The sequence below is a fragment of the Artibeus jamaicensis genome, unplaced genomic scaffold (assembly GCF_021234435.1).
Source record: "Artibeus jamaicensis isolate MK-2021 breed Jamaican fruit bat unplaced genomic scaffold, CSHL_Jam_final contig_685, whole genome shotgun sequence".
In the NCBI taxonomy this organism is placed as follows: Eukaryota; Metazoa; Chordata; class Mammalia; order Chiroptera; family Phyllostomidae; genus Artibeus; species Artibeus jamaicensis.
In genome coordinates, this window is record NW_026521924.1 from 16,522,919 (window position 1) to 16,545,624 (window position 22,706).

Sequence of the window (22,706 nt, forward strand, 5' to 3'; positions counted from 1 at the left end):
CTCTCTGCAATAAATAAATAGTTGTCTATGGCTTCTGCGGTCTGGAATGTATCTTTATCCCAACTTGGGAGTCATTGTGCCTCCGGCAGCCTTGGGAGCTGGGCATCCAAGGCACATCTGCATCATGTTCAGGCACTTCTGAGCCAATCTGGGCCACATCCAAGCTATGTTTGGGCCACATCAGACCTCCTGTGGATAACATCCAGGGTCTTGGCCACCTCCTTAAGCATCAGGAATAAGAAAGCCGGTTGTGCCCTCCTGCCTTCTGTGTTGGCCTTATACTTAGAGTGGGACAACCTCTTGGCTGGGATCTCATGTTTGTTGATCTTGGCAATGTGGTGGGTCGAGGGCTGCCTAAACAACGTGACTCTGGGGGCTTTGAGTGCTCGCCTGGCCCCTCTCAATGGTTGTTTGACCCTGGGATGTGGCCTCCCCTCAGTGGGCCTCAGTTCTCTTCTCTTCGAAATGGGAAGAGTCATAGTCCAAATCACAGAGGGCTATAGTGAGGATGAAATGAGAGAGAATGGTTCCAGACACACAGGAGATGCTCAGACAATGTCACCTCTGGGAGATGTCATTAACGCCATTGTTAACTGGCCTCCTGATGTTGGCCTTATCACTGAAGGTCCTTCCTTCTTGGAACGCAACATGACTGCCATTGTCTCCCTGACCTCCCCGAGGTCAGCAGGTTCAGGACAGACAATAGGGCCCCTGTTCTCCAGACTTCAGGTCTGGCCCAGCACACATAGGCTTCAGTTACATGAGGGGCCAGGCAAGAAGGGGTAGGTGGGCATTTCAGAAAAGTCATGACTTCGTGGCACTGGGGTGTGAGAACAGCTCACTACCTGGAAAGGCAGCCCAGAAGGAAGTCCCATCTACAAGGCACAGGCTAGGCCAAGAGGGACACGGAGGGGCCAGGATAACACCTTGCACAAGGTGCTTATAGCAGGGTCAGCGAACACCTGCTGGGCAGTTGCTGAGCTCTGGGCCCGGTGCTGCAGCTCCCACGCACTCCTGACTCCCAGCCACTCTTACAGTGGTCTGTGTCCCCACACATCACATTCCATTCTTTCTCTGAATCATAATAAGTCTGGGGGTGAACCCCACTGACAAGGGAGATAAGAAAGTCAATCTCCATCTTGTCTGCAGTAGGTCTCTTCTGGTTCCCCAGAGTCATACAAGGATCTACTGGGATCTGAGGAGCCTGGAAGATGGGGCAGAACCTATGGGTTGCCCTTTTATAGAGGGTGACATGTCTACTAACTGGCTATTAAGAATTGGCACCTGCATTATTACCAGCAACTGGGATGCCAGCCAAGCCTTGGCCAGCCTTGAAAGGACCCCCTCTCTCAAGAGTCAGGAGGTCAAATCACTTAGGGTTTGACAACAAGGGAGCCCTACTGCTCAGCTGCTAAGCCACCTTCTGAGAAACCGCCTCATGTGCGTCCTGGATTAGCAGATTCGACGGCTGCCCCGCCTCCTAAGGATGAAGCACAGACAAAGACAAGGAACCAGGAAGCCCTGAGGGGCCATTGAAGGCTGCACCCCGGATATTCCTTTCCCCACTTCTGAAGTTGGGGTCATTCTTTGGGTCCAGAGAAACCATTAACAACACCAAAAGCAAGGGCCACACCCACAAATGGGTGTCACAAATTTCATCTACAGGATCACATAATTTTCCGCAAATGTCCAAGAGAAATAAGACCCAGAACAGTGGGTTTTGTCTCCTACTTATCAACACGTGTGAAAATGCCTGGTTCTGCTCTGAGAAAAGGTCAACTGCCATTTGTTCTACGCAGCTGACATTTCAGCAAAGCCCATAATGGGGCCTTTGGCAACTGGAACTGCACTTGAGGTTCACAGCATGAGAACCACGGTGGGCTTGGGACGGGCCAGGCAGCAAACATGCTGAGCCTGCTCCAGGCAGGGACCCAAACCAACCCCACCACTCCAAGAGAGCAGAAGCAGACACTAACCATGTGCTTGGTCAAAATCATCTCCCTCTCCCAGGCTATCGTTTTCTAAAGCTGTGATGACACCGCACAGCAGGATAGTGACAGGGTGTACAAAATGACAAAACTTCCAGTGGTAGGAACTGAACAGATGACTGAGAATAGCCCTTTACAATAGGGGAAAGCCTGAGGCCCAGAGCATGGGCTCCAGGAGTTGAGGAGCCGATAAATAACGAATACGTGAGAGGAAGCCCAGCACAGAAAGGAAAGAGGGCTGAGCTCATCATGGAGCAACCTTGCTGACAATGCCCCCAGGCCCGCAGTCCTGCTCTCACCCACTCCAGACGCCCTGTACGTTTCCAGTCCTCACGCACCTGTCGCTCCATTCCCAAATATTTGCATGTTGGGACACTTCCTATACACACCTGATATAAAATGTCACTTAACAAGGAGACACCCTGTCCAAAGCGACCCCAAATCCTCTCCTTGGGTCCCCACACTAGTTTCATCATTCAGTGCTGAGCGCCAACTACGGACCCACCTGGCACCTTTGGTAAAGGTGAAGGGCTCTCAGTGAGGGGCATCTGTGACCTTACAGACGGCTCTACTCTGCCGTCCAACCACCTCTACACAACTCAGAGATAACAGGCCTGTAAAGGTTGAAATCAGGGAGCAGACAGGACTTGGCCAGGATGCCCCCTCTGAAAAAGTTCCAGGCACCATGAACATTTCTCAGAGAGACACAGACAAATGTCACAACCATTAGCAGGTACTGATCTTGGAAATCAGCCATATCCCGTCACCCTTATCAGCAAACTCGAATCACACGTCTTCACGCCCGATGACTTTCCCAAGAGATGCTGGTCTATAAAAGTAGGATGTGCTTTTCCATCTGACACATCGAGACGACAGCAGGAGGAGAGGCAGCTTCTACAAACGTGCACCCATCAACGCTGACTCATCGACACTGGACAAGGTAAGAACTCACTGAACCAAATTCATGAAAGAACGGGTCCAAACTGGGAGCTGGAAACAAGCATAGGGGATTCATCAAAATTCAACAGTAGAGTCTGCATTTGGAATCTCTTCAGCCAGGCCCCTTCCCTGCTGAAATGACACAGCACTCTGCCGAGTGCGGCAGCTGTCACCATTGCCAGCTATGCCTCTGCTTTTAGAAAATGGGGATCTGTAACTGGGACTCTCAAAGGGTCCCACTAAAAACAGTGTCTTTAGACTACTACTGCCATCAACTCAGTCACAGGCACAAAATTGTGTTATTTTTCCTCACAAGATACTTGCATGTCACCTGAGACAATAAATGCCAATTTCTCAGATGACATAAAATTAGTGAATAATGAGAATGTGATGATTTTTTTCATAAAGCCCAATTTGTTCAATGTGAAGGATTGTCACTGGCTTCCTATTATGTCCTTGCCAACATTTCTGCAAGACTGGCTCTTTGGTGATGCTGGTGAATGGCAGGCAGCTCCATGTGGTTAGCGCCCACCTACCCATAGCAAGAACAAAGGTTGACAAGGCCCATTTTACAGAACTGGTCTGGAGGAAAAAATCCAAACAGAGAAGAACTCCAGAGACTACTTGCTTCACTGAGGGAAGAGGCCCTGAGACACAAGCCTCCACGTCACCCAAAATGTTAGAAACACATGGACTTTGAGAGTCACAGGAAGGGAGGACTCTGACAGTCAGGAAAGGAAGGGACCTCCACTGAGTCACAGTGCTGAGCTCAGAGTCAAACAGGCCTTCCTGCCTGGGAGTGAAGCCAGCTCTGTGCCTTTGCTGGAAAGAGGAGCAATAGCACTGCCGAGGGCCTGGACTTGCTGGGAGGATCATATAAGACACTACACGTTTGCACCCTGACCAGTAAGTGCATATGTATGGACATACCCAACCAACGGAGGTGGAGTTGACACACACATTTACACAAGTGCTCCAGTTATGGCTGCTCAGCCCCAGCTGAGGGGAAAAGGCCACATGGCTGGTGGTCAGTAGGACCACACATTGCCTTGCACACAGATGGGGCCACAGCAGGTGGATGGCCTGGTTAACTCAACCATTCACTTTGCACACAGGGAGCCCACTTAGTGCCAAATACCAATACTAACACTAATACCAAATACTTAGTGCAATAGTGTGAACTGGCTAATGCCACCTTTGAACCATGCCAGTGCTTTCCCAAAACAGAATGATGGTCCTTAAAAAGACGGAGTAGACCTGAATTGGTTACGCAGAAAGACAACTCTGGCCTCTGCACACTGAGGTAAAATGACAGGACAGCCCAATAACCAAAGAGGTACCAGGTGTCAAGCCTAGGAATGACTGATTGGCTGGTTTAGTCCTGACCAGGCCAAACTACCAGGGGGCTGGACAATGGGCACAGGCAAGCATAACTGCCTGCTCTATACAAGTCTCACCACCTGATTAATGAGGACACCGGCTCCCCTCTCTGACTTGTGCAGAGAGTTTAAAGCAGCTGATATCTGTTCATACTCCACAAAACAATGGGCCCTTGATAAGTTCACACCAATAAAGAAACCACTATATATTACCTGACCTGAAACAGGGAGAGGCCTTGACCACCACTGGAGACAAAACACTTGTAGCTGGATCACTCAACACTGTCCAGTTCCCCAGAGGGTGACTCAGACCACTCCAAGGATGTTTGAGTCAAAGACTGGCAGGAGAATGTGGGACCCTTCAGGGAAGGATGTGGCCTGTACTCAAAGGGTACCACCAGCCCATACACACCTTTATGCAAAAGTGAAATAGAAGTCAATGGAAGCCCTTCTTGAGATATTCACTGCCATGTGCTAAAACATTGTCCCTTGAGTACACTATGCAAACCACAATATCTCTTATGGGAATGGCACCCTCCTACGAGAGCTAGGACCTTGCGAGTACACCCAGTACAAACATACTGGCGGCCCTCTGGTTGGTTGGGAATATGGAGTCTGACAAAGCCCTCCTTTGCAGATACTGGCTGCCAAGATGCTGACCCTCTGGGCCCTGGTCATCACACTAGCTGCCCAGGCAGAAGCAGTTGACCCGCTGAGCCTTCCTTCTGGGTTGCCAAATCTTTCTGGAGGAAGACCCATTCTACAATCTGGACAGTTCCTCAGATATCCCGCAATTCCAAAAGAATCTCCATTCATAAAATATCTATCTGAGACTCCAAAACCCAGTTGTTCCCCTGTGGCCAAGTTCTTCATGTCTAGCAGCCAGCTCAATGATTGTAAGTAAGAACTGTTTCCACCTTTACACCTTTAATTTTCATACCCCTGACCTGTGCTCCTCCCTTCTAAGCCCAAAGGCTACTTATATTGTTTGAACAATTGTTCTCAAAGAAGAGGTGGTATCAGAATCACCTTGGGAGCCTGATGACAAAACAGCTGCCTGGCTCTACTCCCAGACCTTCTGCCGTAGCAGTAGCACAGCTGTACTGGTTTCTAATGAGACCAAGATGATGCTGAGGCTGTTTGTCATAGTCCACACATTGGGTAGCACACATCAAAGAAGGAAGCTCTTGGATCCAGCAAATTCCGGTGGCCTGCCTCTTACATGATCCTCATCCACTGAACGCTGTGCCAGAAAATCTCAGTTTGTCAATGCTGGGCTCCAGAGCTAGGCCGAGACACCCATGAGTGCTTAAAGCATCAATTACCAGGAGCCAGAAAATAAGAAATCCAGGTCCACCCCCAAACCCCTTGACCAGAATTGTGTTCCCCAAGATTCCTTAGTCTGAGGCTCCTGCTCAGGAAGATGTAGAATTTCGTCCCAGAGAAACCTCTTAGAGCCTGAAAGCAGAGGAGTCAGGAACTGCAAGAGACTCCCTATGAGGAACAGGAAGGGAATAGGACTCATCAGCAAACAAAGGCCAGCAGGAAAGTCCTCATACATCCCTTAATGGCCTTCTGAAGCCATGGCCTAGGTTGGCCTCCCAGCATGACAGGACAGGGTGACAGAGGGAAACTTGGCACCTGCCTGCTGGCGTCAGTGCCCAGCCTCACAGCTCCCACCACTGCTCTACTTCTAGGAACATGTGCTCCACTCCTCTAACCAGCCTCCCTTATTACAAATTACTTCAAACACACAGAAAAGCTCAGCCAGTTGTGCAGAGGACAGCTGTGTGTCCATCATGCAGTGTCTGGCGGTGGCAGTGGTGAATTTCACTGTCGAACTTACAAAAACTGAAAAGGTATACAAAGCAAACACCTTTGTAACCAACATCTACATTAGGAATAAAACCCCCTGGACCCATGTAGCTCAGTTGGTTCGAGTGTCATCCTGTAACTGAAAGGTCACTGGTTCGATTTCTGATCAAAGTATATACCTAGGTTATGGGTTCGGTCCCAGTCCAGGTATGTACATCCCAGGTCTGTTCGGGTATGGAAAACAACCAGTTGATGCTTTCTCTCTCACATCACTGTTTTTCTCTCTCCCTTTATCTCTAAAAAAAAATAAGAAGAAGAAGAAGAAAACCAGGTATAGAGCTAACAGCCCCATGACCCCTACTGGGCTGCATATCCCTCCCTTCTCCTCTCTTCTTCCCTCCAGAAGAGGCCTCCAGTCTGATCAACTTTACACGATCTTTCCTCATATTCTACCACATGTGGCTACTATTTCTCAGTCTAAAAATTTGCACTACATGCTATAAAGTTTCCCTAAAAGTGGCCTTCTTGCATCATCTCTCCTCTGTATGTTTGAGGTGAATCATCAGTGCGTAATGGGAAATTTCACCCATTCATTTTCATTGCAATATTCTACCTGATGAATCCTGCACGATTTATGCATCAACTTTGCTTTTGTGTACTGTGTGCTACTCTAGGCAATACTGACCGAAACACTCTTGTGTGGGTCTCCAGGCTCACATGTGCAAGACATTCTCGGAGACATTCCAGGGATGGAGGTGCATCTACATCACCCTAACAGGCAAAGATCCTCCAGACTGAGGAGCCCTGAGCACAAGAAGCAGTGGGCAGGCTCCAAAAACCATGGCCCAGCAGCTTGACAGGGGCCAACACACCCAGACTTCTTCCTCCTGCTACTCTACTGGGCCAGGAATCTTGTCCCTCAGCCCAATTCACTTTCCTGCTAGGCAGCCAAGGCTGTCTACCCTCCAGCTGTGCAAGCTCTTCTGAGCAGCATGACAGGATAGAACCATGTGACTTCACAGCTCTGCTACTTGGCTCTTGAGCATCCTTCCCTTCCCCACCCCATCTTCTGAGGTTCCAGTTCTCCCTGACTTGCTTCTCTCCAGTGTGGAGAAAAACCCAGAGTTAATACCTGCTCCACCCTCCCTATAATAATGCTGCAGGAGGCCGAGAGCTGATGCAGGAGGCCCAGCAGAGGCAGCGTGTCAAGGGCAGGACCTCCCAAGGACACACAAGGGCAGAAGAGAAGGGATTTGCACAGACTCACCCAGATAGAGACCAGGAAACTCCAGAACTGTCAGCTATACCAACACTTCCCTCACCTACCTCCTTACTCAGCACTTAAAAAGGCAATCTCTCATTTCATCCAGCACCCAGTGACACACACTGTGGGCCCCATCATACACGCACAGATGGCTGCAGAGACTGTGGCTCAGAACAGAAAAGACCCTGCCTCAGGTCACTTAGCCTTCAAGGGACAGAGCCTAGTCTATGTTATATTCTAGGCTACTGAGCTCAAAAGCTAAACAGGGTCCTTTCACTTATGCCCGTCACTTCAGAGTAACATACTCACACTAGGCTAGCCTCAGGAATGTGCTAACAAATGTTAACTCTTAATGGGGACTAGTACATTTCTAAGTGGCCAGTCTATCCTTGGGGTGGGCAGAGCAGGGATTGGTGTGTCCAGAAGGCAAAATGGATTGTGCCTATGGGCCCACAACTCTTTGGTGCTGGCTCTCCAGCTGGGAAGGCTCCTCTGGCTGAACCAGCTGGGCAGCTAATGGTAAGAACATGTCTCTTTACCATTTCAGATCTGAACAGCACTCTGCCCCCGCAGATTGAGGAGATACTCAAGTGTAAAGAAGTGGACCTGGCTGGTTTGCTTGGGACAGTGTTAGAAACAGTATCGAACTTGGACTTGCAGTCTCTCTTAGACCTCACTTCTCTTCTCAATATCCTTGGTGGTGGTGGCCAGAGTGGTCCCCAGGACAAGGGGACCAGCAGCAAGTCCTCAAATCTCCCATTGCCATCACTCTCAAAAGCTACTGATGCTGTCAGTAACCTGATACCCTTGGCCCAAGGGATCCTGGGAAGCCTATCATCCAATGGTGCAAAGAGGGATCCTGGAAGAAAAGCTGGCTCTTCTCTCCTCTCTAACCTCCCCCTGAGTGGTGTGCTCAGCCAAGTCAGTGAACCCCTGAGTGGTGTGCTCAACACAGTGGGCGAGGTCACAGAATCCACCGAGGGCATACTGAACAGTGTGGTGCCGGGTGGCATCAGTGATGCACTCTCGGGCCTGCTCGGAAATATTAACCTGAAAGATCTCCTGCTGGGGTAAGTGCTTCCTTGACCCTAAGGTATGGCTCATGAGAAAGCTTAAGTTTGGGGATACTCAAGTTCATCTTTCCATCATAGATCCCATGGACAGAGACAACCACATTTTCACTAAGCAATATTCCAGCTCTGGGCTAAAACTCTGCCCTTTGTGGGGTAATATGAGCAAGCTTTCTTGAGTTTAAAGAACTGGGTGGGTAACAAGACTGGGGAATCCAGGGCATGGATGGGTTGGTAGGTTGTTAACTGGCTGCTTCAAAGGCATTTCTCCTGTAGCTCAGGCTGAATCTTGAGGCAGAACTGACCATGGATGCTGTCACTTTGCAGATTAGAGGTTCAAAAAGCAACGGTGGAAGACATGATGTCAGAGATGACAGACCAAGAGATCCTTGTCCAAGCCTCAACTACTGCCTTCATTGGTGGAAAAGGGTGAGACTGTCTCCAAGTCAATCAGCTGGGTTGGCCTGGACCAGGCCCTTAATATCCAGTGTTTGAGGGCCAGGCAGAGACAGCACAGAGTAAGGCAGGATGTCTGAGGGTGGGGCACATTAGGCACCAGGCACAGCAGTCCCCATGAAAGCTCCACCCTGAAAGAGCATTAGCCAATGAGAAATACACACTTCCTTGTGAAATATGCACATTTATACAGATGGCCAACACACACAGAAACCACTGAGTGCATCTCCTACTGATAACACTGGAACTTCAGAAAGTGCACCTTCCAGATAACCTGCACTCTCTAAAGAGAATCAGCCCACTGTTACACACACTGTCCTAGGCAGCTGGGAGAGACAGAGATGTTTAATAGCACTCAGGAAGCTAACAAACAAACATGCCTGCATGCACATGTTCATTCACCCACCTAACAGGTAGTTAATACATGCTACTCCATACCAGATGCCCTGCTGGGCACAGAGGGATGACTAACAGTGGTCCCTGTCAGTGAGAGTCAACATGTGGGGGAAGAACAGGTGAACATACAGGCCCAGGGTACATGGGAAGACAGGGAGGGGCAGGAATCCACACTGGGAAGAAGAAGACTCCTTGCACTAACACACACAGCACACATACCTCTCACTGACCCAGCTCCACCCAGGCACTTAACTAGGCACTCACCTTCCTGAAACCTCTTGACAACCTCATCAGAAAAGTGGCCCTGTCTCAAGATTAGGAAAACAAATGAGACCAGCAAACCTGTTACAAACCTCGCTCACAGTCACACAGCTGACATATGGCAGTGAAAGCCTTTGAATCCAGGCATTCTGCCTCCAGAGCACATGTCTGTGACCAATACAATTAGCAGTGGCAGGAAGAGCCATTCATCTTCTCCAGAACATTTGGTGCTAATAAGACCAGGTTGTGGTATATGGAGGGTCTTTCTTATGCTGTCACCCACACAACAGACAGCCCAGGTGCTAGACACAAATGTGAACCTGTAATGGGCAGCTAGATACAAGGCAGCCTGGTGCCTCTGGCAAAAGAAGACTTCCTGAAGTTTGGCCAGGAGAGGGATTTTTCAGTGTTTAATGCAATGCCTGCCATGAACCAGGCTCTGAATCCCGTGTACAGGGCACTGTCATGCTCATTGGGAAGCACCAGCCTTTCCCTGTCTCTGAAACCTGGACACACCCATGAGGCTCACTCCCAAAATGCCCACCGCTTTGGCTGAGCAATAGCCTGCAGCCAGGTCTGGTTTCACCTGTGTCTTGTTGTCCACAGCCTAGTAGGACCTGTTATCAGCCTCCTGGGATTTCAAGTAAATGGGGACGTGACTCTGAAAATTGGGATTTCCACAAACAGCACCCAATGTGTCAACCTCCAAGTCCAGGACATTGACATCAAGGTCAACAAAGTGTACCTTCAGTTGGTGAAGACGTATGTGAGAATATTTTTCTCATTTTCTAGATCAAGGGCCAGTGGCCAGAAGGTCCCCACTGGTACACAGGGGGGTAACCTCATAGATTAGCTCAACCAACCCAATGGTTTCAATGATCAATCAACAGAGGCCCAGAAAGGGGTCTCTGCTGGGGAACAGCCTACTATGTTTCAGAACAGCCTTCCCCTACTAAGCCTGCAGCCTACCTACTAAGGACACTTGTATTTTGTTCTAGTTTTTTGCATAAGCAATGCATTCACATGGATCAAAAGTCAAAAGATACAGAAAGCTATAAAGTGAGGTCTCCCACCCACCATGTATAGTCCCTGGAATCAACCAATGAATCCAGTCCCTCTTTTTGGCTTTTAGAGATATTACCTGCATAGGCAACTAATGTAGTCATATATCCACAAACACAGAAATGAGTAGGTATTATGTAATACCTATATTCCGATCATTTCACATTAAAAAATTCCTTGTAATCAGATGCATCAATAAATAGCTTATGTTATTTCTACCTACAACTCCTGTATGAAGATGCACTATAATTTATTTAACTAGTCCCTTAATGAAGAATAGTTGCTTTGTACCCTATGCTGATATGTAAGGTCTCACACAAGTGTGCTCACCAAAGTGCACAGTATCTGAAGGATAAATCCCTCCATGTGGGAACACTCATCAGATGCCTGGCTTTGGTCATTTTCCCAGATATCCTTGCATCTTCCTACATGACGAAAACCAAAGGTGAAATGGCTCAGGTGGTTGCAAAATTTAAGCAGCAGGACATCACTGCAGCTATATCATCAATGGGTGGGTTATCACCAATGTTTGGGTGAAATCCAGAAATGCAAAATCATGCAACTCTCTGCCTGTATCTTTCCCAGGGTCACAGATACTTTGCCTCTTTCTGTCCCTGTGCCCTTGGATGACATCATTTCTCAACTGCTGACAGTTAAATTGCAAGAAAATGTAAGTCATAGGAAAGGGGAGGGCACCATGGAAAAAATCCGTCATCAGGTAGAAGACAGGAAGAAGCCTGTCCTCAGATATGGCCTGAGGCTGGGAGAGATGTGCACAGGACACATTGGCCCTCAGGGGTCCAGAGGCCAGGGGATGCAACATCCCTCTGGCCCAAAAGACCCCAGCAATAGGATAGGACAGTGCCTCAGGCTGGGGGAGGGAGAGAACCAGTCCTGCCAAAAAGGAGGCCCCAAAGTAGAAGAGGAGGGACAGGAGGACAGGGGAGGAGGAGAAGAGGAGGTGGCCTGCTGCACTTCCTCTGCAAACCTAACTGGTGGTTCATTCACAGTTGAAAGAAGCAAAATCATGTGACATTGATCTCAGTGATTTCACCGAATGCAAAAACTGTGAGTACAGACACCCAACCTCCAGGGGCTGCCCAGGTCAATGCAGGGGGGTGGCCAACCCTCCCTAGGAATCCCACTGGGTGACAGACAGAAGAGGATGGGCCTGTGAGCTGCAAGCACCCAACAAACTCCTCAGCGCCCTCAGGGAAGAGAATGTGGCAGTTTAGCTGCTTCTCCAAATTACTGTGACTCATTATCCAGGGTATAACAGAACGAAAGCTCCTTAGGAGTGTAGGTGGTGACGTCCCAGGCCCAGATGGTTTGCAAAGTACATGCATGCCTGGGAGCCTGAGCAAGGAGCAGCCCCAGAACTTCACACCAGGGAGGCTGAGAGATGGAGATTTCTTCCAATATGTCCATATATATCAAGTATACAAGGGTTATAGGACTTGATTAGTAAGCTGACACCATTGCAACCAAAACCGGAAATTGGTGACAGTGCTTAGTTGCAGGTAGAAAAAACATAGGGCATGGGTAGCAAACCTTGTCCTACCCCTGGCAGTTGTGGCACATTAGGGACAGGGCTGAGTTCTTGTGTCACCTTACTCCCTGAAGATTCTTCCTAGACACTTAAGATGGTGTGGCTTCTGACACCATCTTAAGGTTTGAGGGAAAGTGATGGTCCCCCACCTGGAGGCCAAAGCCAGGCAGAGAACCCTGGACATAACACCTGTTATGTTGGGTCCCTCCACATTCTCTCTTTCCTCTCTCCTGCAGCTACTTGGTTGTTCAAATACTATATTAGAAGTCTCCAGGCATCTGAACAAGGTCTTTCAATCTTCTACTGTGTAAGTGTTCTTTGTTATTATGATAAATTCTGCAGGAAAGCTGGAAACACCCTTGAACTCAAAATATACTCTAACGACATGACAGAGCAACCTTCATCCCTTCTCATACCCCAGATATTTACCATGGCATAGATCTCCCAGGCTTCCACCACAACACCTGAGCATCTAACATGGGGGTCAGCATGTTTTCCCTTCCATTTAAGTCCAATTGTCAATGCGTAAGAGGCATTCCAAAAATGGCAGTCATTTCTTTATCAACAGGCTGTGGCAAGCACAGGTTTAGACACTCATGGAAAAATACATAAGACAACAAAAAGGGCCAACTCACCCCACCCAGCCACCCCAACCACAAGGAATACTGAAGAAAGGCAAGGTTTTTTGACCCACTTCACTGCACTTCTGGGAATCCATCTGTACAAACATCCCAAGTGTACATATATTTAAAGACAAAGAAATACAAATATTAACAATAAGAAAAGGAAAAAAGCTAGAATGAAACAAAAAGGAAATAATTGAGCCAAGTATGAGATCATTAGAAGTTTTTCAAGATGCTCATAAAGGTACTGTTAACTTTTTAAAAGTAAAATAAAAATTATATTAGGTATGCCAACAAAAAATAAGGAGAAATATCAGATGTCACCCAAGATCCCTTTTCCCTTCTTCAAATTTCTGTAAACTTTTCAAATTTCCTGCTTTCTAGAGTTTGAATTTTATAAGCAGAGATGAAAATGCATATGAAATGTAATTATTCAGTGGAGGCCAGAATATCTATGGAAAGGTTTCATAGACAAGATGGCCTTGAGCTTGACAAGGAGGTTCGACCAGGTTGAGGAACATGTTAAAAAAAAAGGTAGGAGCTATAAGTTATGCACAAATGCATACACACACACACACACACACACACACACACACACACACACCTTACTTGAAGCAACACTTAAATGGGGAATTCACCTGGAAAAAATAGAATTTGTGGCTACTCTTGGAAAATCAAGTCTGGGAGCCTGATTTGCACCACATCAGGGCTAATCAGCAAAAGAAAAGCAATGCTCTCTCGTTTACAATGAGATCCGTCTGCAGTCTCCACGTACCCTACAACTCCCCAGTGTCCCTCAGCTGGGAGGCTGGGGAGGTCTGCTGCTCTTCGTCTTCATGCTCATCCACTGCAGTGCCCACATGGAGCCACCTCACTCCTCCACATCTCAGCTGGGACTCCACAGGCACTGAAATTGATATTAGTTTCACAGGATGATGATGTTTCTCTCTCTCTCTAGGCTTTCTTTAACGGGAAAGTCCTGAAACCCAGTAGTCTCCTTCCTCCAGATCCTAAAAATGCCAACATTGCCATAACTCTATCGAACACAATGCTCAGGGAAATCATCACTGTCAGTGCCGAGCAGAGCTCCATCAAGGTAAGCGTCATCCACCTGGCCCCTGGCACCCCTGTCCTGTGTGCTTAAGCCGAGTCTGTCGACCTCTAGTGTGAGAAAGTAGAAATGGGCTCTGGAACACTGTTCCAGAGACAAATATGAGGAAATGGAATACATTGTTTCAGAGACAAATATGAGGAAACGGGATACATATTTCCCCTTAATGATCATATATGTGCATCCATGTTTATATTGGAAAAACGGAGAACAAGGGCACCAGAGGACAAGTGTTTTCTTAGTGCTTTCTATGTGCCAAGTACAAAGCCACTTGTCCTTAGATAATGAACAACATTTCATCCTCACAACAGATCTGGGAGGTAGGGATTCTTTATTCCCATTTTGCTGGTGACCAAATTGAGAGAAGTAACTTATCAGGAGTCACAGCAGGAACAAGGGAGGGGGTTACTCTACATGTGAGGTATTTTTCTCTTGCTCCCAGTGGTCGAAGGAATGGTGACAGTAGTTATAACAAAACAGTGATCACTGGTCTATGTGCAGGGCTCTATTTCAAGAAATCTAAAACATATCCTTAACAAAGTTGTCCAAAATACTCAAGTGCAGAGTGGCCTGCCACTAGGCCATAGAAAGGAACAGTCTTTAAATTGGATGAGAAGTAATGGAAAAGTAAAATTTTGTCTAGTATAGGTACCACTGTCCTTCCAAGAAAGAAAATGAGATAAACAGCAAGGTCTGGAATGAGACCCTGTTTGTGTGGTTACTTCAGCCATGCCAGCACCCAGCTAGGTGACTAACTCATACTACAGCATCAATTAATATTTGAATAAGTGAATTGAACGATGTGTGGTTGTTTCAGAACACAATATTCTGCAGTCCTTCTTCCTCTCCTCTCCACACTCTAACTGATGACTTCTTTACAACAGATCAATAACCTGACTGCACGCATCACCAGAATATCGTACTTCAGCCTGCCAGGCAACAAAATCCAAGTCACCTACTGGGTTAACGTGAATGAGGATGGTGAGATCTTTGCCCAAGGGCTAACGGTGAGTGCTGAGTAGCAACAAATCAGGAATCAGTTGCAAAGAGAAACCAGTAGAAGCAGAAGTTACATGGAAAAAAACAGTGTCCAATGAGGGGAGTTACTACCATAACCCTGAGGGCTAAGGGCCTGGGTGACCCTAAGACAAGGGAGATCAATCAGTCTGGTGGGCTCAGCTGCCAGGGCAGAACAAACAGGTTGTCTCTGGAGATCAGGTAGTCTCCATGCTAGTTCTGACCTGTGGCCTTGTTGGTCATACCACAATGTGACGTGTCTGCTGAGTAGCCTGGTCAAGGTATTATTTTTAACTTGTTTGTTTTATATGAATGCAGAGGTTTCTCATCTCCTATGCATGCAAGATTTTAAAAGGAACATTGATGGCAGACCTCAGGATTCTAAGGTACTGTCCATAGCTACAAATTCCTCTAGACATTTATCAGTTATACTGCAGTATCAAGAACCCTCTTCAAATCACATGAGAGGAATAATGGACAAGGCCCTTGGGAAGTAGTTGGATACTTACCAGGAACTCAGGACAAAGATTTACTTACATGCTGCATTCACCTGTCTGTATTTGATAATTTATAAATGGTTTTACTAAGTAACTGAGCTAATAATTAAACTCTATTTTAGAGTTAGTTCATATTTTTATTTGAAAGTAATTTTTCCTTGTATTTTGTTTCCCAACAGATTTATGCACAGCACGAACCCCCCGGAGGCTGTAAGTTGATTAGATTTTCAAAACACTTATGATATATGAGAAATTGTTTTAAACCCAGACACTTAGTGACACAGGGACTTTGGAAAGGGAAAGGTCACACAGACTAGATCACAGACACAGTGCGGAATAGGGCTGCAAGCTCCATGCTGAGGCTTCTCAGGAGAACTTGTAAAACTGGTTCCCTAAGTCCATTGCTGCAGTGCCCCATTCAGTCAGTGACCTGAAGGCAAGCCTGAAATCTGTGCTTTTTTAGTGTCATGTGTCATTCTGATGCACCAGGAAGTCTTGGGGTCCACAGGAAGGATGAAAAATGATATAGATTCTAACCTTGCCTCAGCCCATGGGAGTTGCTCAAAAACATACCCAGCTTCCCATGGCCTCACCTTCCCCATCTGAGGTTTTCGATCCATGTCCTGTGGAGCAAGGGCATGGATCAGGAGAGGAAAGCCCAGGGGATAGGGAAGAGTGAGGATAGGGGGAAGAGTGAGGGGAGCACCCAGTGTCTAGGCTCCAGGAACAAGGATGGAAACTCATGACAGATTTACCAGCCAACCCCACATCTAACACATTTGACCTTGCACATATTCATACCATCATCCAACAAACATTTAGTGAGTACCACTATGAGCCCGGCTCTAAAAATGCAACTTTCTGACTCCAGGAGTGACCCTCTGGTTTCAGTGGGAAGACAGAGACAGATTAAAGGAATAAACAAGCCAAATCATTAAGTGACTTAGTAACCACACACTGGGCAGAAGCACACAGTGAGCACCCATCGTGTGAGTGACTGATGACTATGGGTGAACTATCTGTGTCCTATATCTGAGCCTCCAGATAATGGTGAATCTGTCAAGAGGCAAACTCTGGGAGTCGTGGCAAGCCCAGAGTTCCTCCATCTCATTTTCACCGGGGAGGTATGGGATATGCCAGGCTCTGTGCCAAGAAAGGAAAATAGAAGGCATGGTCCCTGACCTCAAGTAACTACCCACCTGATGGGGACACGGGGACATTTATGCAAATAGCTGTCCACTGAGCATGAAGAAGACAGAGTGGAAGAGAACCATCTGGAAGGCAGATAGTGGTTTCACTAAATAAATGATGCCTGAACTCAGGCTTCAAGTACTTACCACAGATGAAAAGTATACATATACCAGGTAAAGGAATCAGACTGCAAAGGGGAGGCAGCATGGAATCATAGGCATGATGAAGAGGAGAATGTAAAGGGAGGAAGGTATGTAGAGCCCAGCAGGGAGGACCAGATCAGGGAGGGATTTGGACAGGACACAAAAGAGGAAGCATTAGGCAACAACCAATCCTCCCCAATACTGAATTCGGTATTTGTCCCGAGGGCACACAGCTGCACAACTCTACCTAGAGCAGTGTCTGAGACATAACAAGGACCCCAAAAACATTTTTCGGGGCTACCTAAGGATTTTCAAAAATCCCAAAGAATTTAGAGACCTGGGAGTTAGATTGAGACCCACTTCCCTACATAGCCTTGTCCAGTAAGAGGCTTCTTCCACTAGGGAAAAAAAAAAGCATATACAGAGGGACCCAAGACTGCTTTCCCCAATGTGAGAACTAACTGGGGAACTGCTAGATTTCCTGATAAAAATGTTCCTCCCATCTCTTTCAGATGGATGAGGTAAAAGATGTGATGTCTGCAGTTATGAAGAAGTTTGTATCTACCATTGCTGGTATGTAGAATCAACGTGAACACTTGGAAGAGTTAGTGTCACAAGCAATTTGCAAGGGTGTGAAGTCACACCACCACAGAATGTGTCATGGCAGAGAGCACAATGTCATCTGATCACTGTCTGGGTCGAAAAGCACTTCTTTGTTTTCAGATACAGACTTCAGCATCTTGAAGTGGCAAAACATAGAAACCAAATCAAAATGTCTCTTGGACAGGTTCAAATGAAATCCAGGCCCCTAGGTATCTTCAGAACAACAGCATCACGCCACTTAGAGGGGAGATGGACCCAGGTCTCTCGTCACACAGACACTAAGGTTTGGGATAATCAAGAGTCTGAAGTCATAACCCTTATGGCCATTGAGAGACGATGGTGCAAAATGCCACCTGTACATATTCATGATGACCTCTACAGGGGACTAATGGCACCTTTATAGTACAAATGGAACCAAAACTGCAGAAACTAATTCTTCTGGTTTGTTAAGATAGTGAGGGCAAACATGCCTATGTACCATATTTTGCTGTGTGTAAGGTACACTCATGTTTCTGCACACATTATACATGGGATTATTATACCCATGGTATATAATCATTATACTCCTATATAATGTATACTCTATCTTCCCTCAAAAATGTGGGCAAAAAAGTGTGCATTATACACAGCAAAATACAATATCTCTTGGTATCAATTCCTTGTGCATAAAAAGCTCACCAGGTTTCCAGTTAGTTCTAGGGTCTCTTCTGATCCTTGTGAACTCACCAACACACACACAAAAGACTGAGAGAGACAATGTCTTAACTCAGATCTCTCCATTGAATGGGCAGGGGTGATTTCTCCTAGACCCATACACTGCCCAGAGATGCCCTCAGTAGACTGTGGATACAACAGCCCAGCCCTGTCATTGCTTTTTTTCAACACATATCATAAGATGCTCCTTCTTTATTTCAGAATTTTCCAATCTATGGAATATTCCACCAGGAATAACGTCAAATCTTCTAACCAATGCCAAGGTTGAACTACTTAACTCGGTAAGAGATAAAGAAATACAAATATTTTCCTTTTGCACTAAAGCCCACTCTGTACTGCAATCTCCAAAGGACCAGATGGAGCCAGTGGGCCCTGGCATCACAGGCAGCTCCAAGCTGCGCTAACAGCTCCATCCCATCCCCTGACTCTTTCCTAGGCAGATTCACTGTCTCTTTTTTCACCATATAAGTCGTAACACCGTGACACTCTTGGTCTTTTTTCTTTTTTTTTTAGGAAAACAAATTTTATTTATTTATTTTTTAGAGAGAGAGGAAGGGAGGGAGAAAGAGAGGGAGAAAAACATCAGTGTGTGGTTGACTCTCACGTGGCCCCCACTGAGGACCTGGCCTGCAACCAAGACATGTCCCCTGAGAATTGAGCCAGCAGCCCTTTGATTTGCAGCCCACACTCAATCCACTGAGCTACACCAGCCAGTGCTACTCTTGGTCTTAAAATCAAATAATCTGTGTACTGCCCCCGTGAGGACTCATAATTAACTGAATATGCCTCAGTCGTCTCTTTGCAAACATGCCCACTACATACGACTGACTCATCTAAACTGTCACCTTGTGTGTGCTAAGGCCTCTCAGTCTCTGCCACTCTGACACACAAGTAAATATCCCCGTGACCGATTCTCCCCAAATGTAACATGTGATGCATGGGGAGAACCCCAACTGTCTACCTATACCCAAAGGAAATTTGAAGGAGAACTTGCTTCCTTAAAGAAAAAAAAAAGATGGTGAAAAGAAGAGGATTTTTATGTGACTTTGACATCAAGAAAATAATGAGGATGGAAGTACGAAAGGTATATGAGAGAGTGAAGTTTAAAATCTCTATCATTCTTAGATGATCCATTTTTAATAAACATGCTCTGAGCATGATATCTGACCCTCCCAAAATCAACTTCTTTCTTTCATATTGGCTCAAAATCAAAAGTTGTGCAGTTTCATTTTTACATAACCCCCAAAAGTCCCATATCTGTGGCCAAATGAATTACCAGAGTGGAGAATGGGATAAAATCAGCCTTTGCCTCAGTGTTTGGTTTCCTACCTCCTGCTCTCACACTCCATGGCTCTGAGTGGCCTTGGACACATCACTTAGCCCCTCTAAGTCAGCCTTGAAGCAAGGACTTGGATCAGAGGAATGTCAACTATATTTCAGCTACAAATGGCAGAAAGCACAACACAAGCTGCTTTAAAGCAACAGCAACAACAAAACTGTAGTTCCCCAACATCCAGATACAGTGTTGGTCTCAGCAGTGGCCTGATTCTGGGCCCAAAGGCCGACACCAGAATCCATCTCTGGGCCCTGCCGCTTCTGAATAGGCTCCATCTTGGCTCCACATGGAGGTCCCCTCACCTACCAGGAGCTTCACCATCCATTCATTTCTGGAAGAGCTCAAATGACAATCACCCAGTTACAACCTCTGGGGCTCCCATGGCTGATTTGTTCCCTATCTCCCCCTTAGGGCAAGGGCTGTGGTCAGGGAGACAAGTGTGCTGGCTGGCGCAGCCTGTGCCTGCAGCCAGCTGACACATTAGGAGTATAATTCTTTATGTTTTATCTCCCCACAGAGAGACCTTTGGGCAGCAATCTAAACCCAGCACACCTGATGCCAAAGAATTGTCGAGAATGAAAGCACTTTGAAACCTCTCAAGCAATATTGAGCCAAGGACATCCCTGTGATTAAGGAACCAAGTTGAATAGTATTCTGAAAATGTCAACTATTCTTTGAAATTTCACCAACATTACCTTGAGTTAACAAGTGTGAGAAAATCAAAAATAGGGATTTTTGACATTTTGTAATCATCTTTTTAATAATTATCCTGTTTTCATGCAGAAAATGACTTACTTGTTTTCAGTCCCTACAAAATAGAAGCTTCATCATATGTTTATGATGTTAGTAAAAGCACTACTGACTAGAGACATAAAAATTAGTAATATGAATGATGAGGTAACAAAACCCAGGATTAATTTATCTAGTATACTAGGGAACGGTCATGACAATGATTAAGACTTCTGTACCCCTCCCCTCTCCAACTCCAAGTGCTTTCCTTTGCCCATTGGCCCAACATGAAAATCACACAGGGGCTAGAATCCAACCTCCCCATCATCACACGTTACATATCGAGAGACACAGGCCCAAACGCTCAACCCTGGAGAGAACAGAGCAGGTAACAGCCTGGTGAAACCATAAAAACTGTGCCCAGTGTCTTGAGATTATACTCTGTGAATGAAGCCATACACAAAAGATGACATATGGTACAATATGAAATATTCAGTTTATATGAAATATTCAGCCCTGGCTGGTGTGGCTCAGTGGATTGAATGTTGGCCTGAGAACCAAAAGGTCACCAGTACAATTCAGGACACATGCCTGGGCTGCGGGCCAGGTCCCCAGTAGGGGGCGTGCGAGAGGCATCTCTTTTACATCAATGTTACTGTCCCTCTTTTTCTCCCTCTCTTCCCTCATTCTAAAAATAAATATTTTTTTTAAAAGCCTTTGGTAGATTTCCTCATCAAAGGCTTTAAAATTTTTTTGAAGAAATATTCAGGACAGCTAAATGCATAGAAACAAAAAGCAAAGTTTGGTTGCCAGGAGAACAGAGAGGAGGTAAGAGAGAATAATCACTTAGTAGGGATGCGGTTTTATTTTGGTTGATGGAAAGGTTTTGGGACCAGATAGAGATGATGGTTGCACAACACTCTGAATGCGCTGAACACCACTAAACTGATCCCCTCATAATGGTTAGTTTTTGTTATATGAATTTCACCTCCATTTAAAAACAAAATACCTCCAATCCAAATTGGCAAAATGTATACCTAGCAGCTAGATGTTGGTTTCCGGTGCCATTCTTCAGAACAGTAATCAGGACTCCTTAGGGAAAATGCTAATTCTAAGACTAGAGAGAATATAGGAGAGATGGCCCCAGAGCATCTCATAGTTACTGAAAGTAACTGGTTCTGAGGTTCCGAAGGGGTTCCAGGAGGTGACAAAGGCCAGCTTGAAACGTTCAAAAAAGTTGTCTCCCTGACAGTTCCAGTTTCACCTGGCCCCTCGGAGGATATTCTGAATTCAATGGTCAGTGTCTCAGAGAAGGGAGGTTCCTCAGAAAATGGATAAGTTTCCATTTTCACAAGTTCAGGCCCTGATAGGATGGGGTGTAGAAAGATACAGAAAATCTACACACGCAGAAAAGGTTCCCTGGGAGAGAAAGGAAGGAAGCAGGAAAGAGAAGTGTGGGATCTCTAAAAAAAAAAGGGACTGGAAACCCCAGAGATATTTGGGAGGTCTTGAATATGAAGGAAAGGGGCCAAGGGAAGCAGCCAGACCACCCAAGAGGAAAGCTGGGTGCAGGTGGGAGCCTGCGGCACAGCTGCATCTCACAGCCGCACCTCTGAGCTCCTGCGGCCCTGAAGGGTGTGGTGGGCAACAGAATTGTCATGTGCCCAAGAGCAGCGGCCTCTAGGGAGAGAGCCAGGAGCCCTCCCTCCCCACCAACGTCCAGCCCCATGTAGCCCGGGCAGGGCAGGGCAGGGCAGGGAGCCGAGAAAGGCAAGGAACGAGTGGCCTTTGCAGTCAGGTGAGAACAGCTCCATAATGGCCAAGCATGAAGAGACGGCAAGGCACAGAGATGACCCTCTTATTTTGGGACACTAGCCAAAGCTGACAGCAAATTAGGCCTGGACCCAGGAAAAAAATGATGAAAAGAAATTTTAGACTGTGATGAAATTCCCACCACAGGCAGGGTAGAAGTTCATCAGGATCTCTGTCCCGGGAACGAACCAGGGTCCGTCTCCCTCAGCAACCCCAGCTGGCCTCTGGAAACAAGAGTTGGGAGGGAGGCCCCACTGCAGGCCTGTTCTCTCCCACGCAGCACAAACCGTGGAGGGACCCGCAAGGACTGGTGCAGAGTCCTTGTCCTGTAGTAAAAGTTTGGAGCCAAGAGCACACCATGCTGTGGGTTTATTACTTGACTCGAAACCTTTTTTCAAATATGAACCATAAGCTCAGCAATGAAGAAAAAAATTCCCCAACTGGCAGTCCCCGCAAGGTCTCTAACTAGGACAGCCCTGCACTTCGGCCTTCCAAAATCTTCCAGCCTTTAATATATATATTAAGTCCCCACTTGGGGACACACAAGAGGCAACCACACATTGATGTTTCTCTCCTTTCCTTACTCTCTCTCTACATATAAATTTAAAAAATCTTAAAAAAAAAAAAAAAAAAGAAAGAAATGTCTTCTTCTGAATCAAAAGTGCAGATCTGGTCCAGGTTGGCCCAGAGCTGACTACAAGCATGGGCAAGCCAGGCAGAGTGATAGGAGGTGGGTAGGAGCAGCCTGTGG

General features: G+C 46.6%; 1 protein-coding gene across 1 annotated transcript; it reads left to right on the forward strand.

Annotated features, from left to right (window-relative positions):
- Nucleotides 1–4,958: 4,958 nt before the first annotated feature.
- Nucleotides 4,959–18,482, forward strand: LOC128628299 (vomeromodulin-like). The gene is made up of 14 exons (XM_053671191.1): nucleotides 4,959–5,202; nucleotides 7,933–8,455; nucleotides 8,783–8,884; nucleotides 10,175–10,330; nucleotides 11,216–11,300; nucleotides 11,641–11,698; nucleotides 12,416–12,486; nucleotides 13,761–13,898; nucleotides 14,798–14,920; nucleotides 15,249–15,316; nucleotides 15,607–15,637; nucleotides 17,274–17,334; nucleotides 18,280–18,359; nucleotides 18,429–18,482. Exons 1-14 carry the CDS (start codon nucleotides 4,959–4,961, stop codon nucleotides 18,480–18,482), a joined length of 1,794 nt encoding a protein of 597 aa, XP_053527166.1.
- The last annotated feature ends 4,224 nt before the right edge of the window (nucleotides 18,483–22,706 follow it).